A 25,238-nucleotide genomic window follows, 5' to 3' on the forward strand; every position below is an offset into this window, starting at 1 on the left:
GATATTTGAAAGTGATCCTCAGCCTCATTTTATATTAAATACTGCATCTCAGGAGATCCGTTCCGTATCAAAATTACATTTACGAAGTCCCCTCTGTAACCCCTGGAAGTCTACAAAAGGGACCGTAGACCTTAGTTATTGACATAAATTTCAACTTCATACCTCTATCAGCTCCTGAGAAAAAAGAGCCTTAACAGCCGGACACACTGACAGACAGATGGACAACAAATGTATCCCATAAAGGGTCCGTTTTTAGGATCTGAGGTACGGAACCGTAAAAAAAGGAAAAAGAAATGTTATTACGACGTGTGCATGGTGCTTACACGACCACATCTCCATAGGGACTGTAATGGCATCGCATCCGCCACAATGCATGCCTGTGCGAAAATAAAACTGTTTTGTAATACTTAAGTTATTGTTAGGAAGAAACCATCACATCTGTTTTCTGCACCGTGCAAGCGCAGACCCAGGGTTCGGTTCAGTTCTGCCGAGGAGCAATCCCAGTTCGTCACAGTCTCTCCCCCACCTCTCCAGAATCTATCTTGCTGTCACCGTAGCTTTTAACATTCACAGTTGCCTACGATTATAGTAATAATAATAATAAGTATTATTACAGTAAAATAGTTTAATACGATATAAGTGAGTACATTGCTTTACCATAACTTCCAATAAATTACATTTCAGAGAACTACACAAACTGAAAAGCATTCGTCCAAAAATTTAAAAACTACAAGAGCTGTAACAGCAAAGAACTCTGAGAATTATGATAACATCTGAAGCTACACAAAATGAATCAAAACGTGCATTCACCATTGTCAATATTTCACTTAGCACTAGGACTATGAACACAGATCTGCAGAATACGACAATGCGAGCGTGTAAATTGGAGGAGTGTTGTTCCTTCACTTCTTTCCGCCTACGTTCCAGAATTCACTCTTTCTGTAATTTTTTCTATCCCTTTCCGCCTCATCATACTCACCTTCCTGTGGTCCTACCTGTGGCCTCTAGAATTCTGACGGACTTTTTGTCGGCGTTAGGTACGATCAGCGTTTACCAGGCCGGAATGTTCTGCCGGGCTGTATGTATGCAAGCCCATTCGTGTGGCCCGGAAACTGAAAAAGTATCTTGTAATTTGCGGAATTTCTTGCTATTTACGGCACTCTGTGTTCTCCGAAAGTTACCTGGGAAAACTGGAAAAGTGTAGTGTGTCCGTAATTAAAAATTACATTTTCAAAACACTGTGCAGAGACAAACACTGCTCAGAATGACGTCAAACTTGAACAGCATGTTGTTGACATGGAGAGGACACGTCATGGAAAAAAAAAGTTTAATGAAAATTCTACCAGTTGATGGTGCTGTAAGCGTATTGACGTAAAGGGGGTCGGCTACAACTGACAGATGCAATACGACGGCTACGATTTCAGTTGCACATTTCACCATCGGTATTGGTCAATGTGCATGACTACAATTCGGCAGTCAACAATTGTTAGGTAAGCCCATCTATGAAGGCAACCTCGTACCATATCGCATGGGAAGAATCGGTTTGTGACTGTCCTCCTAAAAGCCAAAAACGGTATAAAAAGCAAAATGACAGTGGTTTTGGATTGTCCTGGGGCTAAAAACAGCATAAAAGGCAAAATGAGATCGGTTTCTAACTGTCGTGAGACTGGCGCAAGGCATGTTCAACATGCTGTTCACCGTTTTCTGCCACAAGTCGAAATCGAGAAACAACATGTTCCATATCAAGTCGGAGTGTCTCGGCAGTCACATTCAGAAAGCGTTGCGCAGAGCGTGCATTCAATTCAGCCATGTTCGTCATTGGAGCAGTGAACACAACATCTTCCAGGTAATCCCACGGCCAGAAGTCACACGGAATAAGATCAGGTGATCTGGACGGCCGATAATTCCAGCATTTCCGAAATGCCTCTGCAGCTGCCGCTTCACTGGCTGTGAAATGTGCGAGGGAGCGCCGTCTTGCGTAAAAATGATCCTACCCATCCATCCACGCAGTTGAAGGATTGGAATGACGTTTGTGCGAAAAAGACTGTCCAAGTGTTCACCAGCGACATTAGAGGTAAAGTAGATCTCATTTCCTCGAAAAAATACGGGCCCGACGATAAACGATACCATCAACACATACTACACAGTCACCTTTGCTGAGTGAAGTGGTATCGTTTGATGTGCGTGCCTATATTCCGTTGCCCATATTCTGCAGATCTGCGCATTGAAATATCCTAGGAGATGGAAATGACTTCGTCTGTCCACAGGACGTTCCATGGCCATTCAGTGTCCAATTCCATGCGAGCAAGAAATTGTACAGCAAACGTTTGCCCGCTGGAGGGGTCAGCAGGAAGCACCTCCTCGACATGGGAGATTTTGTACGGATAGCAGTGCAAGATGTTTCATAGGGTTTTATGCACCGTGCTCGCACGCATTTCCAACGTTCGGTGCATTTCCCGTGCACTCCATGTTTACACACCACCGCTCGACCCTCGTTTAATGCTGCGGACACATCTTCGACAGACGTTGGCTCAACTGCTTTCCTCCCTCTGCTACATTGCACTTCAAAAGAACCTGTCTTTCCGAATTTTGTAATCATTTTCTACAGACCCTTGGCCTTTTTAATACCCTTGAGTGTTTGGAACTTCTGCAGGGATACTGGTGCACAGTCACCATTCTCGAAGAAGAGCTTTAGCAGCAGAGCGCGCTCCTTCGTGGAGACACTCATGTAGGGCGTTTCGGACGCAAGCTGAGAAACAGCCGTGTGCTGTGCATATTCTGACGATTACAGCGCCATCTATCGGTAAAATTTTCGTTAATTCTTTTTCCGTGATGTTCCCCCTGCGTCAGTAATACACTCCTGGAAATGGAAAAAAGAACACATTGACACCGGTGTGTCAGACCCACCATACTTGCTCCGGACACTGCGAGAGGGCTGTACAAGCAATGATCACACGCACGGCACAGCGGACACACCAGGAACCGCGGTGTTGGCCGTCGAATGGCGCTAGCTGCGCAGCATTTGTGCACCGCCGCCGTCAGTGTCAGCCAGTTTGCCGTGGCATACGGAGCTCCATCGCAGTCTTTAACACTGGTAGCATGCCGCGACAGCGTGGACGTGAACCGTATGTGCAGTTAACGGACTTTGAGCGAGGGCGTATAGTGGGCATGCGGGAGGCCGGGTGGACGTACCGCCGAATTGCTCAACACGTGGGGCGTGAGGTCTCCACAGTACATCGATGTTGTCGCCAGTGGTCGGCGGAAGGTGCACGTGCCCGTCGACCTGGGACCGGACCGCAGCGACGCACGGATGCACGCCAAGACCGTAGGATCCTACACAGTGCCGTAGGGGACCGCACCGCCACTTCCCAGCAAATTAGGGACACTGTTGCTCCTGGGGTATCGGCGAGGACCATTCGCAACCGTCTCCATGAAGCTGGGCTACGGTCCCGCACACCGTTAGGCCGTCTTCCGCTCACGCCCCAACATCGTGCAGCCCGCCTCCAGTGGTGTCGCGACAGGCGTGAATGGAGGGACGAATGGAGACGTGTCGTCTTCAGCGATGAGAGTCGCTTCTGCCTTGGTGCCAATGATGGTCGTATGCGTGTTTGGCGCCGTGCAGGTGAGCGCCACAATCAGGACTGCATACGACCGAGGCACACAGGGCCAACACCCGACATCATGGTGTGGGGAGCGATCTCCTACACTGGCCGTACACCACTGGTGATCGTCGAGGGGACACTGAATAGTGCACGGTACATCCAAACCGTCATCGAACCCATCGTTCTACCATTCCTAGACCGGCAAGGGAACCTGCTGTTCCAACAGGACAATGCACGTCCGCATGTATCCCGTGCCACCCAACGTGCTCTAGAAGGTGTAAGTCAACTACCCTGGCCAGCAAGATCTCCGGATCTGTCCCCCATTGAGCATGTTTGGGACTGGATGAAGCGTCGTCTCACGCGGTCTGCAAGTCCAGCACGAACGCTGGTCCAACTGAGGCGCCAGGTGGAAATGGCATGGCAAGCCGTTCCACAGGACTACATCCAGCATCTCTACGATCGTCTCCATGGGAGAATAGCAGCCTGCATTGCTGCGAAAGGTGGATATACACTGTACTAGTGCCGACATTGTGCATGCTCTGTTGCCTGTGTCTATGTGCCTGTGGTTCTGTCAGTGTGATCATGTGATGTATCTGACCCCAGGAATGTGTCAATAAAGTTTCCCCTTCCTGGGACAATGAATTCACGGTGTTCTTATTTCAATTTCCAGGAGTGTATTTTGCTCAAAGTTGAGGTCATTGTGAGCAGTGGTTCTGTTTCTACAGAGTTTTGAAACTGGCACCATAATTATGGGCATCTATACACACATGTAGTTTGCCTCTCCCATGGGCCTTCAAGTCTATTTTCTCTGATATTTCGACGGATATTTGCAGTTTCGTTTGTTCAGTGTGTAACTGGAGTCAGCCCAGACAAATAGTGCTCATCGCGTCTTTCATGCGATGCGCAGTTCCGACGGAAAGTGTCGGTTTGTTTCACTTTACGAGCAAAAGGATATTTGGACGAATTTTACGTGCTCATACGATTGAGAGGTCCCAAATTAATTTAGTATGATGTTTGGTTTATGGATATACATCTGCCCAGGCCCACGCAGACTGCTAGTGCCGTGCAGCAGCTGTGCTGTGTAACTGCTGCTGGAGTTCTGTTTTTTCTTCCTGTGAATACATATCCATAAACCAAATATCGCCCTAGACTAACTTGAGACCGCTCATTCGAATGTGTACGTGAAATATCGCCTTAAAAACCATTCTGCTCGTAGCAGGAAACAAGCCGCCACTGTCAGTTGCCGGCCGGCGTGGCCGAGCGGTTCTAGGCGCTTCACTCCGGAACCGCACTGCTGCTACGGTCGCAGGTTCGAATCCTGCCTCGGGCATGGTTGTGTGTGGTGTCCTTAGGTTAGTTAGGTTTAAGTTGTTCTAAGTCTAAGGGACTGATGACCTCAGATGTTTTCTTAAATCCCATAGCGCTTAGAGCCAGAGCCGCTGTCAATCGGCAATGGACGTCGCGTCAAAGAATTGATGAGCATTATTTGTTTGGGCTGACTTCAGTTTTACAACGAACAGGAATGGACCCAAAATTGAACCACTGCGGGATCGAAGAACAAATACCAGCACTGAAAGATCACGTCAAACTTTTGGCCATTTGAGGGACAAAAATATCGAAAAATATGTGTCATTTCCCGTATTCACCCGCTATGTCCCCCAACAACTTATTTTTGTTCCCATATTTCAAACAAACGATTTTCTTTACCTCAACGAGCAACTGAAGCGTTTCAAGACCACGTTTTTGAGCTGCCAACAGCTATGTGGGAAAACTGTCTCGATGACTGGTATACATTTTGAAGGCGGATGTTTTGATAAACGGTAAAGCGATTTGTACAAAAAATATATTTCTTTCGTTGTTTTTGTAAAAAATTTATTAGTGGCACTCGTATTACGCAGAACTGGAACAATCTTTTTAACTGAGAAAATAAAACGATGGAACTCCCATTTGGATAGAACGCATTGAAATGAGTGAAGATCGCGCATAGATACAAATGTCTGCATGGCGATGCAGGCTTCCTCGGCAAATTACATTGATGAAACCTTCTCGGGTTATCAACCAAATGGTGGCTACTTGTTGTCGCAACGTTTCGACGAGTCTCCTGTTCGTCATCTTCAGGCACAGATGACGAGTATGAAACTCTACAAAACGTTGCGACAACATCACGTCACCATTCGGTTGATAACCCGAGAAGATTTCATCTAATACATGTCTGATTTGGAAATAAGTGATATTTTTTTCTGAGTTTAAATAATTTTACCACCAGATAAATTTAGCCCATCAGAACTCCGACAGAGAACGGAGTACAGAATAACGATTAGAGAACCGTTTGTCAATAACAATCTAAACATGATGAAGACAGTGATAAGACTTAGAAAACACATCACGTTCAGTTTGGTTTAATTCATTACATCGGCCTGGTCCTGCGGGAGTGGACACGCCACAAAGAGACTGAAAACATTGGAGTGTAAGTTACAATATTTTGTTTTCAGCATCTTCTTGATGTTTACGTATCGCACCGCATCATGGCGATGTAAAGAAGTAAGCAATGTCATTGTATTTGTGGTCTTTAATCCGAAGACTGGTTCGATGCGTTCTAATGTGTCTTCTGAAAGCCTCTTCATTTTTGTGTAACTAATGCAACCTATGTCCATATGTCCATTGAACCTGCTTACTGTATTCAATCCTTGGTACCACTCTACAATTTTTGCCACGCACGGTTATCTCCCTTACCAAATTGATGATTCTTTGATGCCACAGGAAGTGACCTATTACCCAATGGCCACCATCGTCAAGTTGTGCCATAAGTTCTTTTCTCCACAAAACGATTCAGTACATCCTCGTTAATAATCGACTTACCCATATAATTTTCAACATTCTTCTGTTGCACCACATTTCAAAAGCTTCTATTTTCTTCTTGTCTCAACTGTTTATCGTTTACGTTTCCCTTCCATAAATGCTACGCTTCTTACGGTTGCCTTCAGGAAAGAGTTTCCAACAACTGAATTTGTATTCGATGTTAAGAAATTTTCTTTCTCAGAAGCGTTTTCCTTGCTATTGCCAGTCCGCATTTTATATTCTCTCTTACTTCGGCCATCGTCAGTAATTTTGCTGCCCAAATAACAAACCCCGTCGACTACTTTTAGGGTCTCAGTTCCCATTCGAATTCTGTCAGCAACAACTAATTTAATTTCACGATATTCCATTGTTCTTATTTTACTTTTCTTGATATTCATCTTATAAACTTGTTTCAAGTCAGTGCCCATTTCGTTCAACCGCTCTCACCAGTCCTGGCCCTCTGTGGCACAATAACAATAGCATCAGAAAACCGCAAAATATTTTTTTCTTTTCTCAGAATTTTAATTCCCACTCAAATCTCTGCTTGATTTTTCCTTTACTGTTTGCTCAATGTACAGATTGACTAACATCTGGGAGATGCTACAACCATACTTTACTCCCTTCTGAACCACTGCTTTCCTTTCGTACCTTCAACCGTCCTAACTGCAGTCTTGTTTCTATACGAGTTGTAGACAATTTTTCTCTCGCTGTTTTATCCCTGCTACCTTCAGAATTTCAAGGAATATATTCCAATTAACATTACCAAAAGCTTTCTCTAGATCTGCAAATACTGTAAACCAGGTTCCTAGAAGTTTTGTACGTCTCCAGATGATGGGCTAAGGTCTAATACCAACCGGAAGAAATTATTCAAGCGCAGCTGGTAGGTGCCATTTTAAGTGACACTTAGGTGACAAAAGTCATTGTTTACCTCCTAGCATCCCGTGGCGGACCTCCTTTTGCCTGACGTAGTGCAGCAGCTCGACGTGGCATGGGTTCAAAAGGTCGTTGTAAGTTCCCTGCAGAAATATTGAGCCAAGCTGCCTCTAAAGCAGTAAATAATAGCGCAGGCGTTACCGGTGCTGGGTTACGTGCACGAGCTGACCTTTCGATTATGCCTCATAAATATTCGATGTAATTCATGTGGAACGACCTGGGTGGCCGAATCATTCGCTCAAATTGTCCAGAACGTTCTTCAAACCCGTCGCGAACAACTGTATCCCAGTGAAATGGCGCATTGTCATCCATAAAAGTTCCATCGTTGTTTGGGAACATGATGTCTGTGAATGGCTGCAAATGGTCCCCAAACAACCGAACATCCAGAGGACCCTGTCCATTCCATGTTAACACCTCCCACAACGTTATGGAGCGACCATCAACTTGCACAGTGCCTTGTTGACAACTTGGACCCATGGCTTCGTGGAGCCTGCACCACACTCGAACCCTACCATCAGGTCTTACCAACCGAAATCGGCACATCTCACCAAGCCACCGTTTTCAATTGACTAGGGCCCCACCGATATAGTCACGAGTGTAGAGGAGGCGCTGCAGGCGATGTAGAGCTGAAACTTCCTGGCAGATGAAAACTGTATGGCGGACTGTGACTTGAAATCGGGACCTTTGCCTTTCGCGGGCAAGAGCTCTGCCATCTGAGCTACCCAAGCAGGACCCACAACCCAACCTCACAGCTTTAATTCCGCCAGTACCTCGTCTCCGACCTTCCAAACCTTACAGAAGCTCTCCTGCAGACCTTGCAGAACTAGCACTCCCGAAGGAAACGATATTGCGGAGACATGGCTTACCCACAGCCTGGGGGATGCTTCCAGAATTAAATTTCAATATGCAGCTGCAGGAGTGCTAGTTCTGCAAGGTCTGCAGGAGAGCTTCTGCAAAGTTTGGAAGGTAGGAGATGACGTACTGGAGGAATTAAAGCTGTGAGGGCGGGTTGTGGTTCAAATGGCTCTAAGCACTATGGGGCTTAACATCTGAGGTCACCAGTCCACTAGACTAAGAACTACTTAAACCTAACTAACCTAAGGACACAACACACACATCCATGCCTGAGGCAGGATTCGAACCTACCACCGTAGCAGCAGAGCGGTTCCGGACTGAAGCGCCTAGAACCGCTCGGCCACAGCGGCCAGCAGCGGGTTGTGAGTCGTGCTTAGGTAGCTCAGATGGTAAGCACTTGCATTCGAAGGGGAAAGGTCCCGAGTTCGAGTCTCCATCCGGCATACAGTTTTAATCTGCCAGGAAGTTTCATATCAGCGCACACTCCACTGCAGAGTGAAAATTCATTCTGGATGTTGTGGTGCTAGCAAAGGCACTCGTATCGGTCGTCTGCTGCCACAGTTCATTAACGCCAAATTTCGCCGCACTGTCCTAACGGATACGCTCGTCGTACGTCCCACATTCATTTCCAAAGTTATTTCACGCAGTGTCACTTGTCTGTTAGCACTGACAGCTCTACACAAACGCTCTTGTTCTCGGTCGTTACGCGAAGGCCGTCGGCCACTGCGTTGTCCTTAGTGAGAGGTAATGCCTGAAATTTGATATTCTCGGCCCAGTCTTGACACTGCGGATCTCGGAATACTGAATTCCTTAACGATTTCGAAAATGGAATGTCCCATGCGTCTAGCTCCTACTAACATTGTGCTTTCAAAGTCTGTTAATTCCCTTCGTGTGGCCATAATCACATCGGAAACCTTTTCATATGAATCACCTGAGTACAAACTGCTCCTCCGCGATTCTACCGCCATCTGTTTATGTGCGTAGCGATATCCCATGACTTTTGTCAACTCAGTGTAAGATGTCTTTCTTGAAATTTACGAGGGGGACCCAAAAGAAACAGGACTCCGAGGGCGCTGCCACTCGTAGACGTAGTGCAGGGTTCTCACGCTGGATGGTGTTAGTAGATACCTACATGTTGGCGGGTTACCTCTAGGAAGTCGTTATGGCAACTATAAAAGAACAAAGAGTGTGTGTGAAAATTTGTTTCCTGCTTTTAAAAAAATTGCAACGGAGACACACCAAATACTTCAGGAAGCTTTCCAGGAGGACGCTTTGAGCCGCACACAGGTTTTCGTGTGGTTTGGGCGCTTTAAACGTGGTGAGATGCATGTTGAAGACCAAGCTCTTTCTGGACGCCCTTCAACATCACGAAATGAGGAGAACATTGAAAAGGTCCCCCATAAGATCAACGAGGATCATCGCCAAACGATCGACCAAATTTCAGCAGAGATAGGAATCAGTTGGAGCTCGTGCCAGCGGATTTTGAGCGGGGATTTGCACGTGAGACGTGTTGCTGCTAAATTTGTTCCGCGCCTTCTCACACGGGAGCAAAAAACCATCCGCATGAATCTGTGTCAGGACTTGAAAACGGAGATTGCACGTGATCCACACTTCTTGAACAAAGTCATTACAGGGGATGAGAGTTGGTGTTACGGGTATGACCCAGGAACCAAGGAAGCGTCAAGCCAGTGGACGACTCCCAACTCTCCCAGACCAATAAAAGCAAGGCAAGTGAGGTCAAATGTGAAGACGATGATCATTGTCTTTTTTGATGTTCGTGGAACTGTGCATCGGAAATTCGTACCCCCTGGCCAGACTATTAACCAGCACTTTTATTTGGATGTTTTAAGGCGTCTGCGAGAGGATGCGAGGAGGAACTTTGGCGATCAGGTGACTGGCTTCTGCATCACGACAACGCTCCAGCACACACGGCCTTACGATTGAGCCACTGTCTGGCATCTCAGAGGCGGTCTGTCGTTCCCCACGCTCCGTATTCGCCGGACGCAGCCCCATGCGACTTTTTCCTATTTCCACGAATGAAAAAAACGCTAAAAGGGGAGCGTTATGACGATGTGGAGACGGTAAAAACAGCTTCGCAAAGGGCACAGGACAATATCAAACTTGAAGAGTTCCAAATATGGTGGTTCTGAGCACTATGCGACTTAACTTCTGAGGTCATCAGTCACCTAGAACTTAGAACTAATTAAACCTAACTAACCAAAGGACATCACACACATCTATGCCCGAGGCAGGATTCAAACCTACGACAGTAGCGGTCACGCGGTTCCAGACTGAAGCGTCTAAACCGCGCGGCCACACTGGCCGGCTCCAAATATGCTTCCAACAGTGGGAAAAGAGACTTGACAAGTGCATCGCATGTAATGGAGAGTATTTTGAAGGTGACTGAAGTAATTTTGTAAAAAGGTTCATCAATAAATTTCTTATGACCACAATCCGGTTTCTTTTGGGTCCCCCCCCCCCGTATACAAGCTATAGAGAACCATGCATCCAAAACGTTTATCGTCATACTGGCACGACACCGCGACGTACATCGGCTGCAGCTTACAACTTCAGCCTCGTAGGCAACTATTGCATCAGCGTTGCGATCGAGCGCGCAGGAGCGAAGACTTACCGACCCGTGAAGCCCCTCGCTGACGACGTATGCGGCAGCCAGTGAGGACGCGGCGCCTACCGTCTGGCTGACCGCCAGCACCACGCCTGCAACACAGCGTCACGGCTGACGTCACGGCCTGCCCACTGCCCGCGCAACGCTGGATACTCGGTAAAAGTTCGGGAAGGCGACTCTTCGAAAATTTTTCGGTGGTCCACTGCTTCCGCCGAACATCCCGCGAACTGTCGGGTTCTGGATGTACCAGAGGGTACTTGGTGTAACTTAAGGTATTAGTTCAGACGGACGGACTGTCGGAAACTCTGCCAAGCCGCAGTGGTTGCACCTCTTCCGCAAAATCAACTAACTTTTATTTCGTATATACGCTACTGGCCATTGAAATTGCTACACCACGAAGATGACGTGCTACAGACGAGAAATTTAACCGGCACGGAGAAGATGCACCGGTGGCGACACCTACAATGTGCTGACATGAGGAAAATTTCCAGCCCCATTTCTCATACACAAACAGCAGTTGACCGGCGTTGCCTGGTGAAACGTTGTTGTGATGCCTCGTGTAAGGAGGAGAAATGCGTACCATCACGTTTCCGACTTTGATAAAGCTCGGACTGTAGCCTATCGCGATTGCGGTTTATCGTATCGCGACATTGCTGCTCGCGTTGGTCGAGATCCAATGTATATTAGCAGCATATCGAATCGGTGGTTTCAGGAGGGTAATACGGAACGCCGTGCTGGATCCCAACGGCCTCGTATCACTAGCAGTCGAGATGACAGGCATCTTATCCGTATGGCTGTAACGGATCGTGCAGCCACGTCTCGATCCCTGAGTCAAAAGATGGGGACGTTTGCAAGACAACAACCATTTGCACGAACAGTTGGACGACGTTTACAGCAGCATGGAGTATCAGCTCGTAGACCGTGGCTGCGGTTACCCTTGACGCTGCATCACAGACAGGAGCGCCTGCGATGGTGTACTCAACGACGAACCTGGGTGCACGAATGGCAAAACGTCATTTTCTCGGATGAATCCAGGTTCTGTTTACAGCATCATGATGGTCGCATCCGTGTTTGGCGACATCGCGGTGAACGCACATTGGAAGCGTGTATTCGTCATCGCGAAACTGCCGTATCACACGGGGTGATGGTATGGGGTGCCATTGGTTACACGTCTCGGTCAGCTCTTGTCGCACTGACGGCACTTTCAACAGTGGACGTTACATTTCAGATGTGTTACGACCCGTGGCTCTACCCTTCATTCGATCCCTGCCAAACCCTACATTTCAGCAGGATAATGCACGACTGCATGTTGCAGGTCCTGTACAGGCCTTTCTGCATACAGAATATGTTCGACTGCTGCCCTTGCTAGTAATTCTCCATATCCTCACCAGTTGAAAACATCAATGGTGGCCGAGCAACTGGCTCGTCAAAATACGCCAGTCACTACTCTTGATGAACTGTGGGATCGTGTTGAAGCTGCATGGGCAGCTGTACCTGTACACGCCATCCAAGCTCTGTTTGACTCAATGCCCAGGCGTATCAAGGCCGTTATTACAGCCAGAGGTGGTTGTTCTGGGTACTGATTTCTCAGGATCTATGCATCCAAATTACGTAAAAATGTAACCACATGTCAGTTCTAGTACAATATGTTTGTCCAATGAATACCCGTTTATAATCTGCATTTCTTCTTGGTGTAGTAATTTTAATGGCCAGTAGTTTATTTGTTTGTCTTTCAGTATGGTTACACCACTTAGCCATCAACAGTTACACGATTTAGTTTTCAGTAATTACACTATGGCGTACATTACGAAAATAGGCACTTCGAGCTCATCTCACTATGCGACAGCATTGCCAGTTTATGGTGATTTCAAATGAAATTGTTATTAATGAGTGGGAGATTATCTGGAAAGTGGTTTGCAATCAGAGACTGGGGAAAGTTAGCCAATGTGGAACTCTGCATTCTACTGTAAGTTTCGTGTGCCATAAAATTTTGATGAGTCGCCACACAATTTAATTAAAATTGGGAAAATTTAATATAAGATATGAATTAGTCACTGAATTGGTAAGCATAACTAACGTGTTATTATTAATAAAAAGATCCATGTAATATATGGAATGGACCAATGGGAACAATTTAAGCACAAACGGTATATCAAATAATTCAGAGCAAGCAGAAGCTTAAGCCTCAACCAAAAGAAAAAAAATAATCAGACAAAAGTCTACAAACATAAGGGCTTCAGAAACGCCGGGTGGAATGTGTTAAAATGATCTTACCAAATGTGAGAAGTTTGTCTGAGAGACAGTCATCACAGTTTATTAAAATAAAACATCATATCAAAAATTCACAAAGTAGGCATAAACTATGATCTGTCGTTGCCTATTTCTTAATTAATTAACTCGCTTATAACATTGAGTGCTTAGGTACATTACGGTGATAAATGAAAAGGAAATCTTAGGAGTGCATGGGTGCATGAGAAAAGTTCACACATAAACGATTCACACACACACAGGAATAGAGATATAAAGAATTTTGCCCACGACACTAAGTCAGAGGCTCAGAGGTACACCCCTATCGCTATGGTTGAATTAATTTGAATAGGAATACTATGGAATACTTTCCGGTGAAGAAATTTATCTTCATCACCCTGCACATCTGACTAAGGCACACTGGCGTGAAACACCCCCAAATGTCGTGAATATTCACGAAGATAACAAAATTACTAAGACTCGTGAAAACTTCAAGAACACAAATGTAAACCGTATAGATACAAACAGCAATAAAATGTTGCGGGGAATTAAGAATAAAACTTGTGAAATTACCACCACGTGCTATGACCACAGCTTCACAATCTTAAAACCGAAACGAAATGAAAAGTAGAAGAAATGAAACACATACACACGAGAAAACTTCAAACACACATTCTAGCTAACAGATAAGTCTGACAACTTAATTTTAAACCTATGCTGGAGTAACGAACTTCCTAATGCACAATGCACACTCATTCACTCATCCATACAGATAAGAGAGAAAGGAAAGTTGGGAGCACAAAATGAAGGTAATGTACGTAGGATTATGTGCTTACTGCAGAAATGTATACTTTGATGTAAGTGTTTACCACTGTGTGGGGACAAATACGAAGTACAACACTAAGTTACAAATGACTGAGCGTGACAGCACGAAATAGGGGTTAAATAGTATGAAACGAATCTAACAGAGACGATTCAAAATGTTACTAAAAACTCCGAAAAAAGTATTAGACATTTTTAGTGTAGAATATGATGGAGTATTTTCCAATAGAAAATTCTTGCCATCTGCTACGAAAACAAATAAATAAATAAAAACTAAGGCTACAATAAATTTTGAAGAAAAAATTTCTTTTTACTTGAACCTGTGCAAAAAAAGAACCACTGACATATTTGGAATGGAAATAAGGTATAAACATTTGTGTTCTGTCGAACATTTTAAAAATTTCCAGCGATAAAGTTGTTAAGAAAACTATAAAATTAATTTTGGTAACATCTGAGACATCATCATGGCATCAGATCATGTGTGAACTCATTTTATTTACGAGAAACTCTGTGTGTGACACCGCGCCAGTAGTTGTATGCCGCCGCCTGGATTTTAATTTCGATGGCTCTCGTTTATAACACCGAGAATATTCCTTGGCTCCCAAAAATGTATTTGCAGCTCTTTTGAACCTTCGTCACTGCACCCATCACCCTAGTCGCCGATATACGCTATAATACCTGTAGGTAGTTTCAGGCTGTCAAGCAAAATATATTTTTGCTGTAGTTTTGCGAAACCCAAGTCTTATCGACATAAACCACAAGACTATTGTCCTCAGAACGCTGTTGAGTGTATTCTACGCAGAACTTCGTTCTTACTGATGCACTGTCCCTGTATTCCATTAAACACTTTTGTCCATAATTATACCTTGTGGATCAAAAACAACGTGAGCGGACAAGACAATAAACGGAGGTCTGTGAGCCTGAATAACTAATTTTTCACGGAGATCGCTCCGTATGTTTCTAGCTGTCGGATACTCTTATTTGTCGTATTTCTACGCACTTACTTTTTGTCAAAATCGGCAAATTCCGTAATTTCTGTTTCCTTTTATATCCCTTTCTTGGGGAATCAACACAAGTGCTCACATCTGGAGGTTCTGCCGATGCTACTATACCGATAATAATGAATACAGTCGACTCGGAAACACCACATGGTTTTGTTGTCATTTTATGAATTTACGCAGAATTTATATTATCCCTGGCTCCTTCACTTTTGGCCAGTACGTTCGATTAGATTGTCTTCGAATGTCTTTTCGCCCTTTACGCAACCCGACCAAAGTAGCACTGTACGAGGGCCATCGCCCCTTCATTTCGCTCACTGCCATATCGCACGGGAATACCAGCTGGCGCTGAGTTAATACACTGTTAACAGTGTACGTATGGCGACAAAGCTATGAGGAGGGCGAATGAATGCGCTTTAGCGCGGGGAGACTGCTGGAAACGGGTGTCACCTTGAGGTGCCTAATTTTTCGACGACAGCTCTATTTAGCTATTAATAATTACGGATAAAATTATATTTTGAACACATGTAAAAGAACATATGACAGTAAATAACTAAACAATATTTCTTTACTATCTGTAAAAAGAAAGAATAGGAAACGCTTTTTAATTTACAAAATTTTGTTTACAAAACAGTTTACAAACTTATTTGCACAGTCACCACTGTTAAAAATTGATAAATTTTTAACTAACCAATAAATCTGTGATTACTACTTCTCTAAATGTGATTAGCTTTCCAGCTTGCTAAGTAAAATAAATCTTATTAAGCATCTAACACATGCGTTACCATTCTGTAATGAAAGAGAGAAATGCTTGTCGGGTATGGTACCGTCAGCTTTCTCAATTCTCCGTGTAATTATCCTCTGTGGTGCTGGAACTCGAAAACAGCATAGACTGAATGATTAACATCTCCAACATAAGAACTATTGCGGTCACAAATGCCTGAATTTCTTAGTTGTAGCCGATAGAAATGAGATGAGAAACGGCCGTGACTGAATGTCATCAGATTGATTGTGGAAGTAGCTCTCCTTTGTACTGAAAGATTATGAGACCAAGGTAAGCGAGGTATGTGGGATTGAAGTCAACTTTAATACTTTACATTACTTGCGCCTGATGTTTCCAATTCGTCTTCCCATTGGGAGCTGATTACAACTGGACGAAGTAATACAGATAGTTTATTTGCTATAATCTTTTATTTCGCTGCAGAGAGAGGGCTTCCGAAAGTGAATCGAGAGAAAGTCGAACACTTTTTCTTCTTTCATTTCGATATAATTTTGTGAAACGAATTTTGCGGTGACAGATTAATCTATAGCGCAGCCTGAGAGGTTATGTTGAAAGATGACATTTTGCTTGTGGCTTGGCGATGCCAACGAATGTGAAGTCATAACAAAAACATCGGCTAGGTACTCAACAGTTCAGGTATCTCATTCATAAACATTGAGTGATTAGAGGTTACTTTCGCTTTATATTACTTTGAAGTGTGCCATCAGCTCTGTATCATGTTCACTATGTAGAATAGGAAATCCTTAAGATTGGCTATCATTCTTAGTACCTACACACAGTGTTTTTTTCTAGATGACAATGGGTCTGTTATTTCTTCTCAATAAGTATCATACATTTATTATAAAATATATGTGCTATGGTAGTTTCAGTGCTTACAATCTTCCTAAATTACCATATTCTTGTATTTCATTCTTATATCAGTTCTTAATTCTTATGTTTATTCTTCAGGAATATTTGGTGCATTACCTTGGATTATACCGATAGTAGAAACACTCGAAAGACAGAGATTGCAAACAACATGAGTATCGCGTGAAAGTAGGTTTACCACAGCGACATTTCTTCATATCAGTCTCACGCGACAAAGAGACGTCTTAACATTGGTGAAGATTTAAGCGTTGGCAATAATTTCACGGCACACCATAACGGATCAGCTTTCCGAAAATTGAGTCTTGTAATTGATCACGAATCAAGGTACGCCACGAGAATTTCACCGAAAACAGTTCCAAATAATTTTTCGATTTATTAAGTGACTTTTTTCTTTTTAATTCATTTAGCATGCAATTTGTAAACGAATAAGAATAACGTTACTTCAGTATACATTGGAAAACATGGACATAGGTAGATAAGTGAAAAACAAAAATAAAAGAAACTATAATCTTGCAGCACAAAATTGTGAAGCCGCGACCCTAAACACTTTGCCACCGCTTCGGTTGAGCTGCTTACTCGCTAAAAGGCACTAAACTATATCGAAAACTTTGACGGTCGTTTTCTCAGAAACGGTCTACAAATAAGCCGTGACACGTGTTCGCTTATTCTGAGCACTCTTCCACTGAGCAAAGTTTCTGTGAAATCGGATTGTGGCATTTGCCGTGTTTTCCTCGTCAGCTGGAATCACCCTTGTTAAAAGGTGAAACGCGTCTGGATGTATAATTAAAACTTCATTCGCAGCAGTTTTGTTGCTTCACGTCTATAATTTATCTGAGAAATATGTTGTCTTACCTCAAATTCAGTCTTAAGTCTTCCAACGTACGCCTCTCTGAATAAGCGGATGTACTGTCACATCGTTTTATCCTATGACCACAGCTTTTATGTTTCACGCTAAATTTGTGCGCCAATCCACATTTTACTGTAGCGTTGCCTTGAAACAATTCGTAGTTAATACACACCATGATGCTCAGTTTGGAACGGTTTTCGGTGAAATTCTCGTGGCGTACCTTGATTCGTGATCAATTACAAGACTCAATTTTCGGAAAGCTGATCCGTTATGGTGTGCCGTGAAATTATTGCCAACGCTTAAATCTTCACCAATGTTAAGACGTCTCTTTGTCGCGTAAGACTGATATGAAGAAATGTCGCTGTGGTAAACCTACTTTCACGCGATACTCATGTTGTTTGCAATCTCTGTCTTTCGAGTGTTTCTACTATCGGTATAATCCAAGGTAATGCACCAAATATTCCTGAAGAATAAACATAAGAATTAAGAACTGATATAAGAATGAAATATAAGAATATGATAATTTAGGAAGATTGTAAGCACTGAAACTACCATAGCACATATATTTTATAATAAATGTATGATACTTATTGAGAAGAAATAACAGACCCATTGTCATCTAGAAAAAAACACTGTGTGTAGGTACTAACAATGATAGCCAATCTTAAGGATTTCCTATTCTACATAGTGAACATGATACAGAGCTGATGGCACACTTCAAAGTAATATAAAGCGAAAGTAACCTCTAATCACTCAATGTTTATGAATGAGATACCTGAACTGTTGAGTACCTAGCCGATGTTTTTGTTATGACTTCACATTCGTTTGCATCGCCAAGCCACAAGCAAAATGTCATCTTTCAACATAACCTCTCAGGCTGCGCTATAGATTAATCTGTCACCGCAAAATTCGTTTCACAAAATTATATCGAAATGAAAGAAGAAAAAGTGTTCGACTTTCTCTCGATTCACTTTCGGAAGCCCTCTCTCTGCAGCGAAATAAAAGATTATAGAAAATAAACTATCTGTATTACTTCGTCCAGTTGTAGTCAGCTCCCAATGGGAAGACGAATTGGAAACACCAGGCGCAAGTAATGTAAGGTATTAAAGTTGGCTTCACTCCCACATACCTCGCTTACCTTGGTCTCATAATCTTTCAGTACAAAGGAGAGCTACTTCCACAATCAATCTGATGAGATTCAGTCACGGCCGTTTCTCATCTCATTTCTATCGGCTACAACTAAGAAATTCAGGCATTTGTGACCGCAATAATTCTTATGTTGGAGATGTTAATCATTCAGTCTATGCTGTTTTCGAGTTCCAGCACCACAGAGGATAATTACACGGAGAATTGAGAAAGCTGACGGTACCATACCCGACAAGCATTTCTCTCTTTCATTACAGAATGGTAAGGCATGTGTTAGATGCTTAATAAGATTTATTTTACTTAGCAAGCTGGAAAGCTAATCACATTTAGAGAAGTAGTAATCACAGATTTATTGGTTAGTTAAAAATTTATCAATTTTTAACAGTGGTGACTGTGCAAATAAGTTTGTAAACTTTTTTGTAAACAAAATTTTGTAAATTAAAAAGCGTTTCCTATTCTTTCTTTTTACAGATAGTAAAGAAATATTGTTTAGTTATTTACTGTCATATGTTCTTTTACATGTGTTCAAAATATAATTTCATCTTAATTATTAATAGCTAAATAGAGCTGTCGTCAAAAAATTAGGCACCTCAAGGTGACACCCGTTTCCAGCAGTCTCCCCGCGCTAAAGCGCATTCATTCGCCCTCCTCATAGCTTTGTCGCCATACGTACACTGTTAACAGTGTATTAACTCAGCGCCAGCTAGTATTCCCGTGCGATATGGCAGTCAGCGAAATGAAGGGGCGATGGCCCTCGTACAGTGCTACTTTGGTCGGGTTGCGTAAAGGGCGAAAAGACATTCGAAGATAATCTAATCGAACGTACTGGCCAAAAGTGAAGGAGCCAGGGATAATATAAATTCTGCGCAAATTCATAAAATGACAACAAAACCATGTGGTGTTTCCGAGTCGACTGTATTCATTATTATCGGTGTAGTAGCATCGGCAGACCTCCAGATGTGAGCACTTGTGTTGATTCCCCAAGAAAGGGATATAAAAGGAAACAGAAAATACGGAATTTGCCGATTTTGACAAAAAGTAAGTGCGTAGAAATACGACAAATAAGAGTATCCGACAGCTAGAAACATACGGAGCGATCACCGTGAAAAATTAGTTATTCAGGCTCACAGACCTCCGTTTATTGTCTTGTCCGCTCACGTTGTTTTTGATCCAGAAGGTATAATTATGGACAAAAGTGTTTAATGGAATACAGGGACGTTGCATCAGTAAGAACGAAGTTCTGCGTAGAATACACTCAACAGCGTTCTGAGGACAATAGTCTTGTGGTTTATGTCGATAAGACTTGGGTTTCGCAAAACTACAGCAACAAAATTTATTGTGCTTGACAGCCTGAAACTACCTACAGGTATTATAGCGTATATCGGCGACTAGGGTGATGGGTGCAGTGACGAAGGTTCAGAAGAGCTGCAAATACATTTTTGGGAGCCAAGGAATATTCTCGGTGTTAAAAAGGAGAGCCATCGAAATTAAAATCCAGGCGCGGCATACAACTACTGGCGCGCTGTCACACACAGAGTTTCTCATAAATAAAATGAGTTCACACATGATCTGATGCCATGATGATGTCTCAGATGTTACCAAAATTAATTTTATAGTTTTCTTAACAACTTTATCGCTGGAAATTTTTAAAATGTTCGACAGAACGCAAATTCCTTTTTCGTTACACAGATGGAATAGTTTCACATCTTAAATGACGTTCGGTGTTTTGCTTCACGCCATTATTTGGAAATTGGCAGGTAATACAATGCGGTGGAGCAACTATTTAGTTTTTCAACCTCTGTGAATAGCATTAATCGAGACCATGTTAAAAGCTCTCATAAGAAAGAAAGGGACTCACCAAAACCTGTTGTATGCATCCAGTTTGAATGAATTCATTATATCAGGAGTACGTAAACACCATCAAGACACTGAAATCGCCATAAACAGGCAATCCTGGGACATATCTTTCATGTTAAAAAAAAAAACATTTATGGTGACCAGACTGCATGCGTGTGTTGGGAACTTTTAGGACTCTGAATAGTGCTTACGACGAAACGGTTCACGTGCTGGAAGCTAATTCCACGTTTCCACGACAATGGTGGCCGTCTATATGTACAGTCTGTATTCACAAGTTTTGTAAACAGTCACTTTAATCAGAGGTACTGTCACCACGATACTTCGCAACTGATACTTTTTCTCAAATCAGTACTTTATAGAAGATGTATCGAATACAAAAATTTCTGCACTTGGCTTGATTTCCAGTACTTTCAGCAATTGAGCAGCAACAGGACAACAACAGAAGTAACAGTCTGCGTCGCTAGCGACTGAGTGAGTGAACGAGAGCATTTCCGACTCTTCATCAACTGTGGCAAAGTTTCATTCTCAATTCGTTCACGATTCAGCTTGTGTATTTTAACACGTTTTCAGTAGGCCACTTTCTTGTCCGTTTGTCCGTCCGATACAAGTTTTTGCAATTGATTTTAAACTAACTTCTCCATGAGCTAGAGACTGGAAACTTTCAACAGAACTCAGAACTGGATGACAATCCAATATTCACTCACTTTCTTCTTGGTGTGTGGCGGACGGTACTTTTTGAGTGTCACTTCCATTTCTCCCTTTCTTCCTGTTCCACCCGAGAATGATTCGCGGGAAGAACATTGCTGGTAAGCCTCTGTTAGACCTGGAATCTCTCTTTTACCTCCACGGTCACTGCGCGAGACACACGCAGAAGGAAACAAAATACAAGTTGTTTCAGAAGGAATGGTCAACATTCAAGAGTATGACACGAACAATCACTCCAATCAAAAAGGTCTAGTAAATTTGGATCCTAAAATGCATACCTCAACAGTTGTAAGCACTTCTTCATCGTCGATACTGTGAAACAAATCTCTTCTGCTACAAGCTCTTTGCTTTCCGTATTTTGAGAGGAGGAAGTATGGACCAAAAGAAGAAAAAATTGTGTAGTAAATATGAGCTATAAGCTATGAGCACTTATACGGTACACACATTAGCCTGGATGAACAAGTGCCCATAGTTCTTAAAGTATGCACCTTAGAGACCATGCTTCGAACGATCTTTCCTCTCAAATTCTCAAAAATGACCATTCCTCCTGTGACGCCCTGTATTAGTTGACTCAGGTAAAGACAGGTATAAATAAACTTGAGATTTAACACAAGCTTCTGTTCTAATTTCATCACAACGTACGAATTCATTGAAAAATTTCACACACACAGGACCAAAAAGCAGAAAGTAATTATTTAAATAAAAATATATTTTTAGTGTCACACCTATTAATTGGACCAAAAAGTATAAAAAAAATTCTGCTAGCCCCATACACATTCCAAGCCCCTTATAGACTGTCCTGAAAACCTGTGATTGTGAATTTTTAATAGATATGAAAACTATTGTAATAGTTATAATGAAAAACGTGGGGCACATGCAATATATAATTGATGTATTAATGGTGGACCTCCTTACTACTATCTATTGTGTGCGCTAAACGTTTTTCTTTATAAATCTTACTAGTAGTTTCAAAGCTATTAAAAATTCATGATCACAAATTTTCAGGACTATCTTTATTAGGTAAGGAACCTTATGAGGCTGGAATAAATTATTTTATACTTTTTAATCCGATTTAGAAACCTGTTATACTAAAACTGATTTTTATTTAAATACTTGTTCTGATTGTTGTTCAAAACAGTTTATGTGCAAGAACTACTGAATCAGCAGACAGAATGCCGCCTACATGATGTGAAGCTTGGTAGCCTTCTGATAAAATGGATAGTTATGAAGTGAGGTGCAAAATCTGTTTTAAAAATTTTAAGTCCTCAGCTACAACAGTGCCCTCAGACCGCTTATTTTCAAATGGAGAAACTGTGTTATTACAGTCACATAAAAGATAAGCAGCGAAACAACTGAATAAAACGTTGGTTCTGCGTGCCTGTAGCTCCATATTTTAAGTTCCAAATGTTTCAAAATTGTAATGTGTAATGAAAATAAAAGCATTATTTAATTTAACGCAAACTTTTTTGTATTTAAAACTTTTTAAAATCGGCTATCTTTCTCTTTTATAGATAGATTTTACAAACAAAGATGCAGAGATTGAAGTCCAATTAATTACCGAAGTTAAGTATACCTATCTCAAGGTATCGAGACTTTAATTTTGGTTCTTTTATGAGTACAATATATTTTTTACAAGACTTTTCATGAGTAAAGCATAGATATTTTTAGTTCGATACCATATTCCTACGTGTTCCCCTTATATTAATGCAAGGGGGTGCAGTGTGAATCCAAGAAGAAAAAGAGTTCACTTTGTGCCTTACGGTGTACAAATGACCGTGTTCTAATACGATCTTTCGCTGCTTGTTCTGAAGAAGATGAACTCCTGCGTCAGATCTTGTTATGGACTCTTCCAGTTAAGAGTTTAGAACCTCTTTATCACTGAAGGCTTTAACTAGCGCACTAAAGGCGTCGTCAAGTACAACGTATATTTCAGCTTTATACAATATGGATAAGTAACAGTACCTTGTTCTGAGTCTCAAAATGATTATTACGTATCGCGCCGCATGTAATGAAACAATCGAAACCAGATGTATATAACGTGTTCTGTGAAGTCCCGTTTCTGTGGCTGTTGTTCTCATCGGTTTTATAAATTAATAATCCTAATGATGGGCGAATACCGAACACAAGCTGCACACAATTACTGAAACGAAGCTGAGTGGTGTTCTTTGAAAATAAAATATCGTTCGTGAAATTTATACAAGCCGTGAAGGAGCTCGTATACAAAATGATTATTACCATATTAATAACAACACGCAGACGTACATTGGGTGCAGTGCTCTCATTGCTTCCGCCATTTTACCTAATCAGGCAGTTCTAGCAACTAAAAATGCTATCCCGTATTTGATAGAATTTCTTTTAGAAGTTGCTTTAGAGTATGGTACGATACGACTATGGTTCAAGTAGTGCACTCACTTATTATTTACATTTCAGTGCCATATACGGGGTGATTTTTTCCACCGTGTACAAACTCTAGGGAGGAAACCATGCATACTGTATCAGTGGCTGCATGCTACAGTGCGTATTAGACCGCAGTCGTTGTAACAAAGTATGATTGAATAAATGGTATCTAACATGGAAATCATGCATTTACGGACATAAGTTCATTAGACTTTTTTGTTCCGTATCCTCTCATCGATCAATCCCTAGAGTTTCTACATGGTGGAAAAAATCACCCTATATGTCTGTAAGATATACGTCTCCGCTTTCAAATCGTTTCTTCACGTATTGTCACGTTTTCCTGTCCTGCTGTGTAAGCCGGAAAAAGCAGCTTCTTGCGGGATGATTTAAGTGGTATTCTCTCGATGAGAGAATTTCGTTACTGATTCAAGGAAGACAGAGTTTCCCACATGTGTACGTCAGCGAGGGGATTATCCTTTCCGTAAAGGTGTAACTTGAGTTCGGGTGAAGACGCTTCTCAGAAAATAAGATAGCGCCAAATGCCTAAGACTGAAAACAGGTTCACAAATATTCAGCTGGATCGTCGTAAGATTTCAAAGTGGTGCAAAAGGTTGGCAATTTGCTTTAAATGTTTACAAACGTAAAAATGTGCAGTTCAGAAAACTAAAAGAAGTAGCATCCTATGAGTACGGTACCAATGAGCGACAAATGGAATCAATCATCTCTTACAAATACCAGACTGTTACAATGTGTTGGGGGATATGAAATGCAATGAACACATTGCCTCCGTCGTCGGTAAAAGAGGAGGCAGACTTCGGTTCATTGGCAGAATACTAGGAAAATGCAGTCTTCAAAGGAGATTTCTTATAAAACATTCGTGCGATCTATCCTAGAATGGTTTTGTTTACGTGAATGGATCCTATACCAGATAGAACTAATAGGGATCGTTGAAGTGTACAAAGAATGGCAGTATCGTCACTGATTTGTTTCACCCATGAAACAGCATCATGGAGTTGGCGAAAAATTGGTACTGGCAGACGACTGAAGATAGGCGCCAGCTATCTCAAGAAACCCTACTTATAAAGTTTCAAGAACCCATATCAAGTGAGGAATCTAGGAATGTGCTACAAGCCCTTACGTATCGCTCCCGCAGGGATCGCAAACACGAGTTCGACTAATTAAATTGATGACATTTTAAGCAACAATTCTTCCAGCGCTACAAACGCGAAAGGAGCTCAAAGTAGCTCTAATACATAGTACAATGTGTCTGGGGAAGAGAAGCAGTGTCTTTTGCAGAAAAAAAAATTGACATGATCATACAGCAGACTGGAAGAGTGAGCAGATTTCTGAGTTAATGACAAAGGTGGTTCTGAGGTGCAGGCATTAGGTGAGCAATGTTCAAGTGATCGTCCGACCGTCCTGCTGTAATATGATTTCTGATTTCTTAGAAAGAGAGTGAGATGGCGCAGTGCTTAAACCCTGGGCCCGCATTTCGAAGATTCTTTTTCTGAGTCATCAGTTTTCCGACTGGCTTGATGCGGTACACCATGAATTCCTCTCCTTTCCTATGCCAACCTTTTCATCCCAGAATAACACTTGAAACTTACGTTCTCAATTATTGGCTGGATGTATTCCAAGCTACGTCTGCCTCTACAGTTACCCTCTACAGCTCCCTCTAGAACTATGGAAGTTATTCCCTGATGCCTTAACAAATTTC

General features: G+C 42.4%; 1 protein-coding gene across 1 annotated transcript in view; it reads right to left on the bottom strand.

The window, feature by feature from the left end:
* The window catches only part of LOC124594558 (uncharacterized transporter slc-17.2-like), a 210,195-nt gene that overhangs the window by 53,861 nt on the left and 131,096 nt on the right, over window positions 1-25,238 (bottom strand). The window contains exon 5 of the mRNA XM_047132930.1: window positions 10,861-10,946. Coding sequence (XP_046988886.1) covers window positions 10,861-10,946 — 86 coding nt within the window. The remainder of the gene's footprint in view (window positions 1-10,860; window positions 10,947-25,238) is intronic.

Source organism: Schistocerca americana, chromosome 2, assembly GCF_021461395.2.
Source record: "Schistocerca americana isolate TAMUIC-IGC-003095 chromosome 2, iqSchAmer2.1, whole genome shotgun sequence".
NCBI lineage: Eukaryota > Metazoa > Arthropoda > Insecta > Orthoptera > Acrididae > Schistocerca > Schistocerca americana.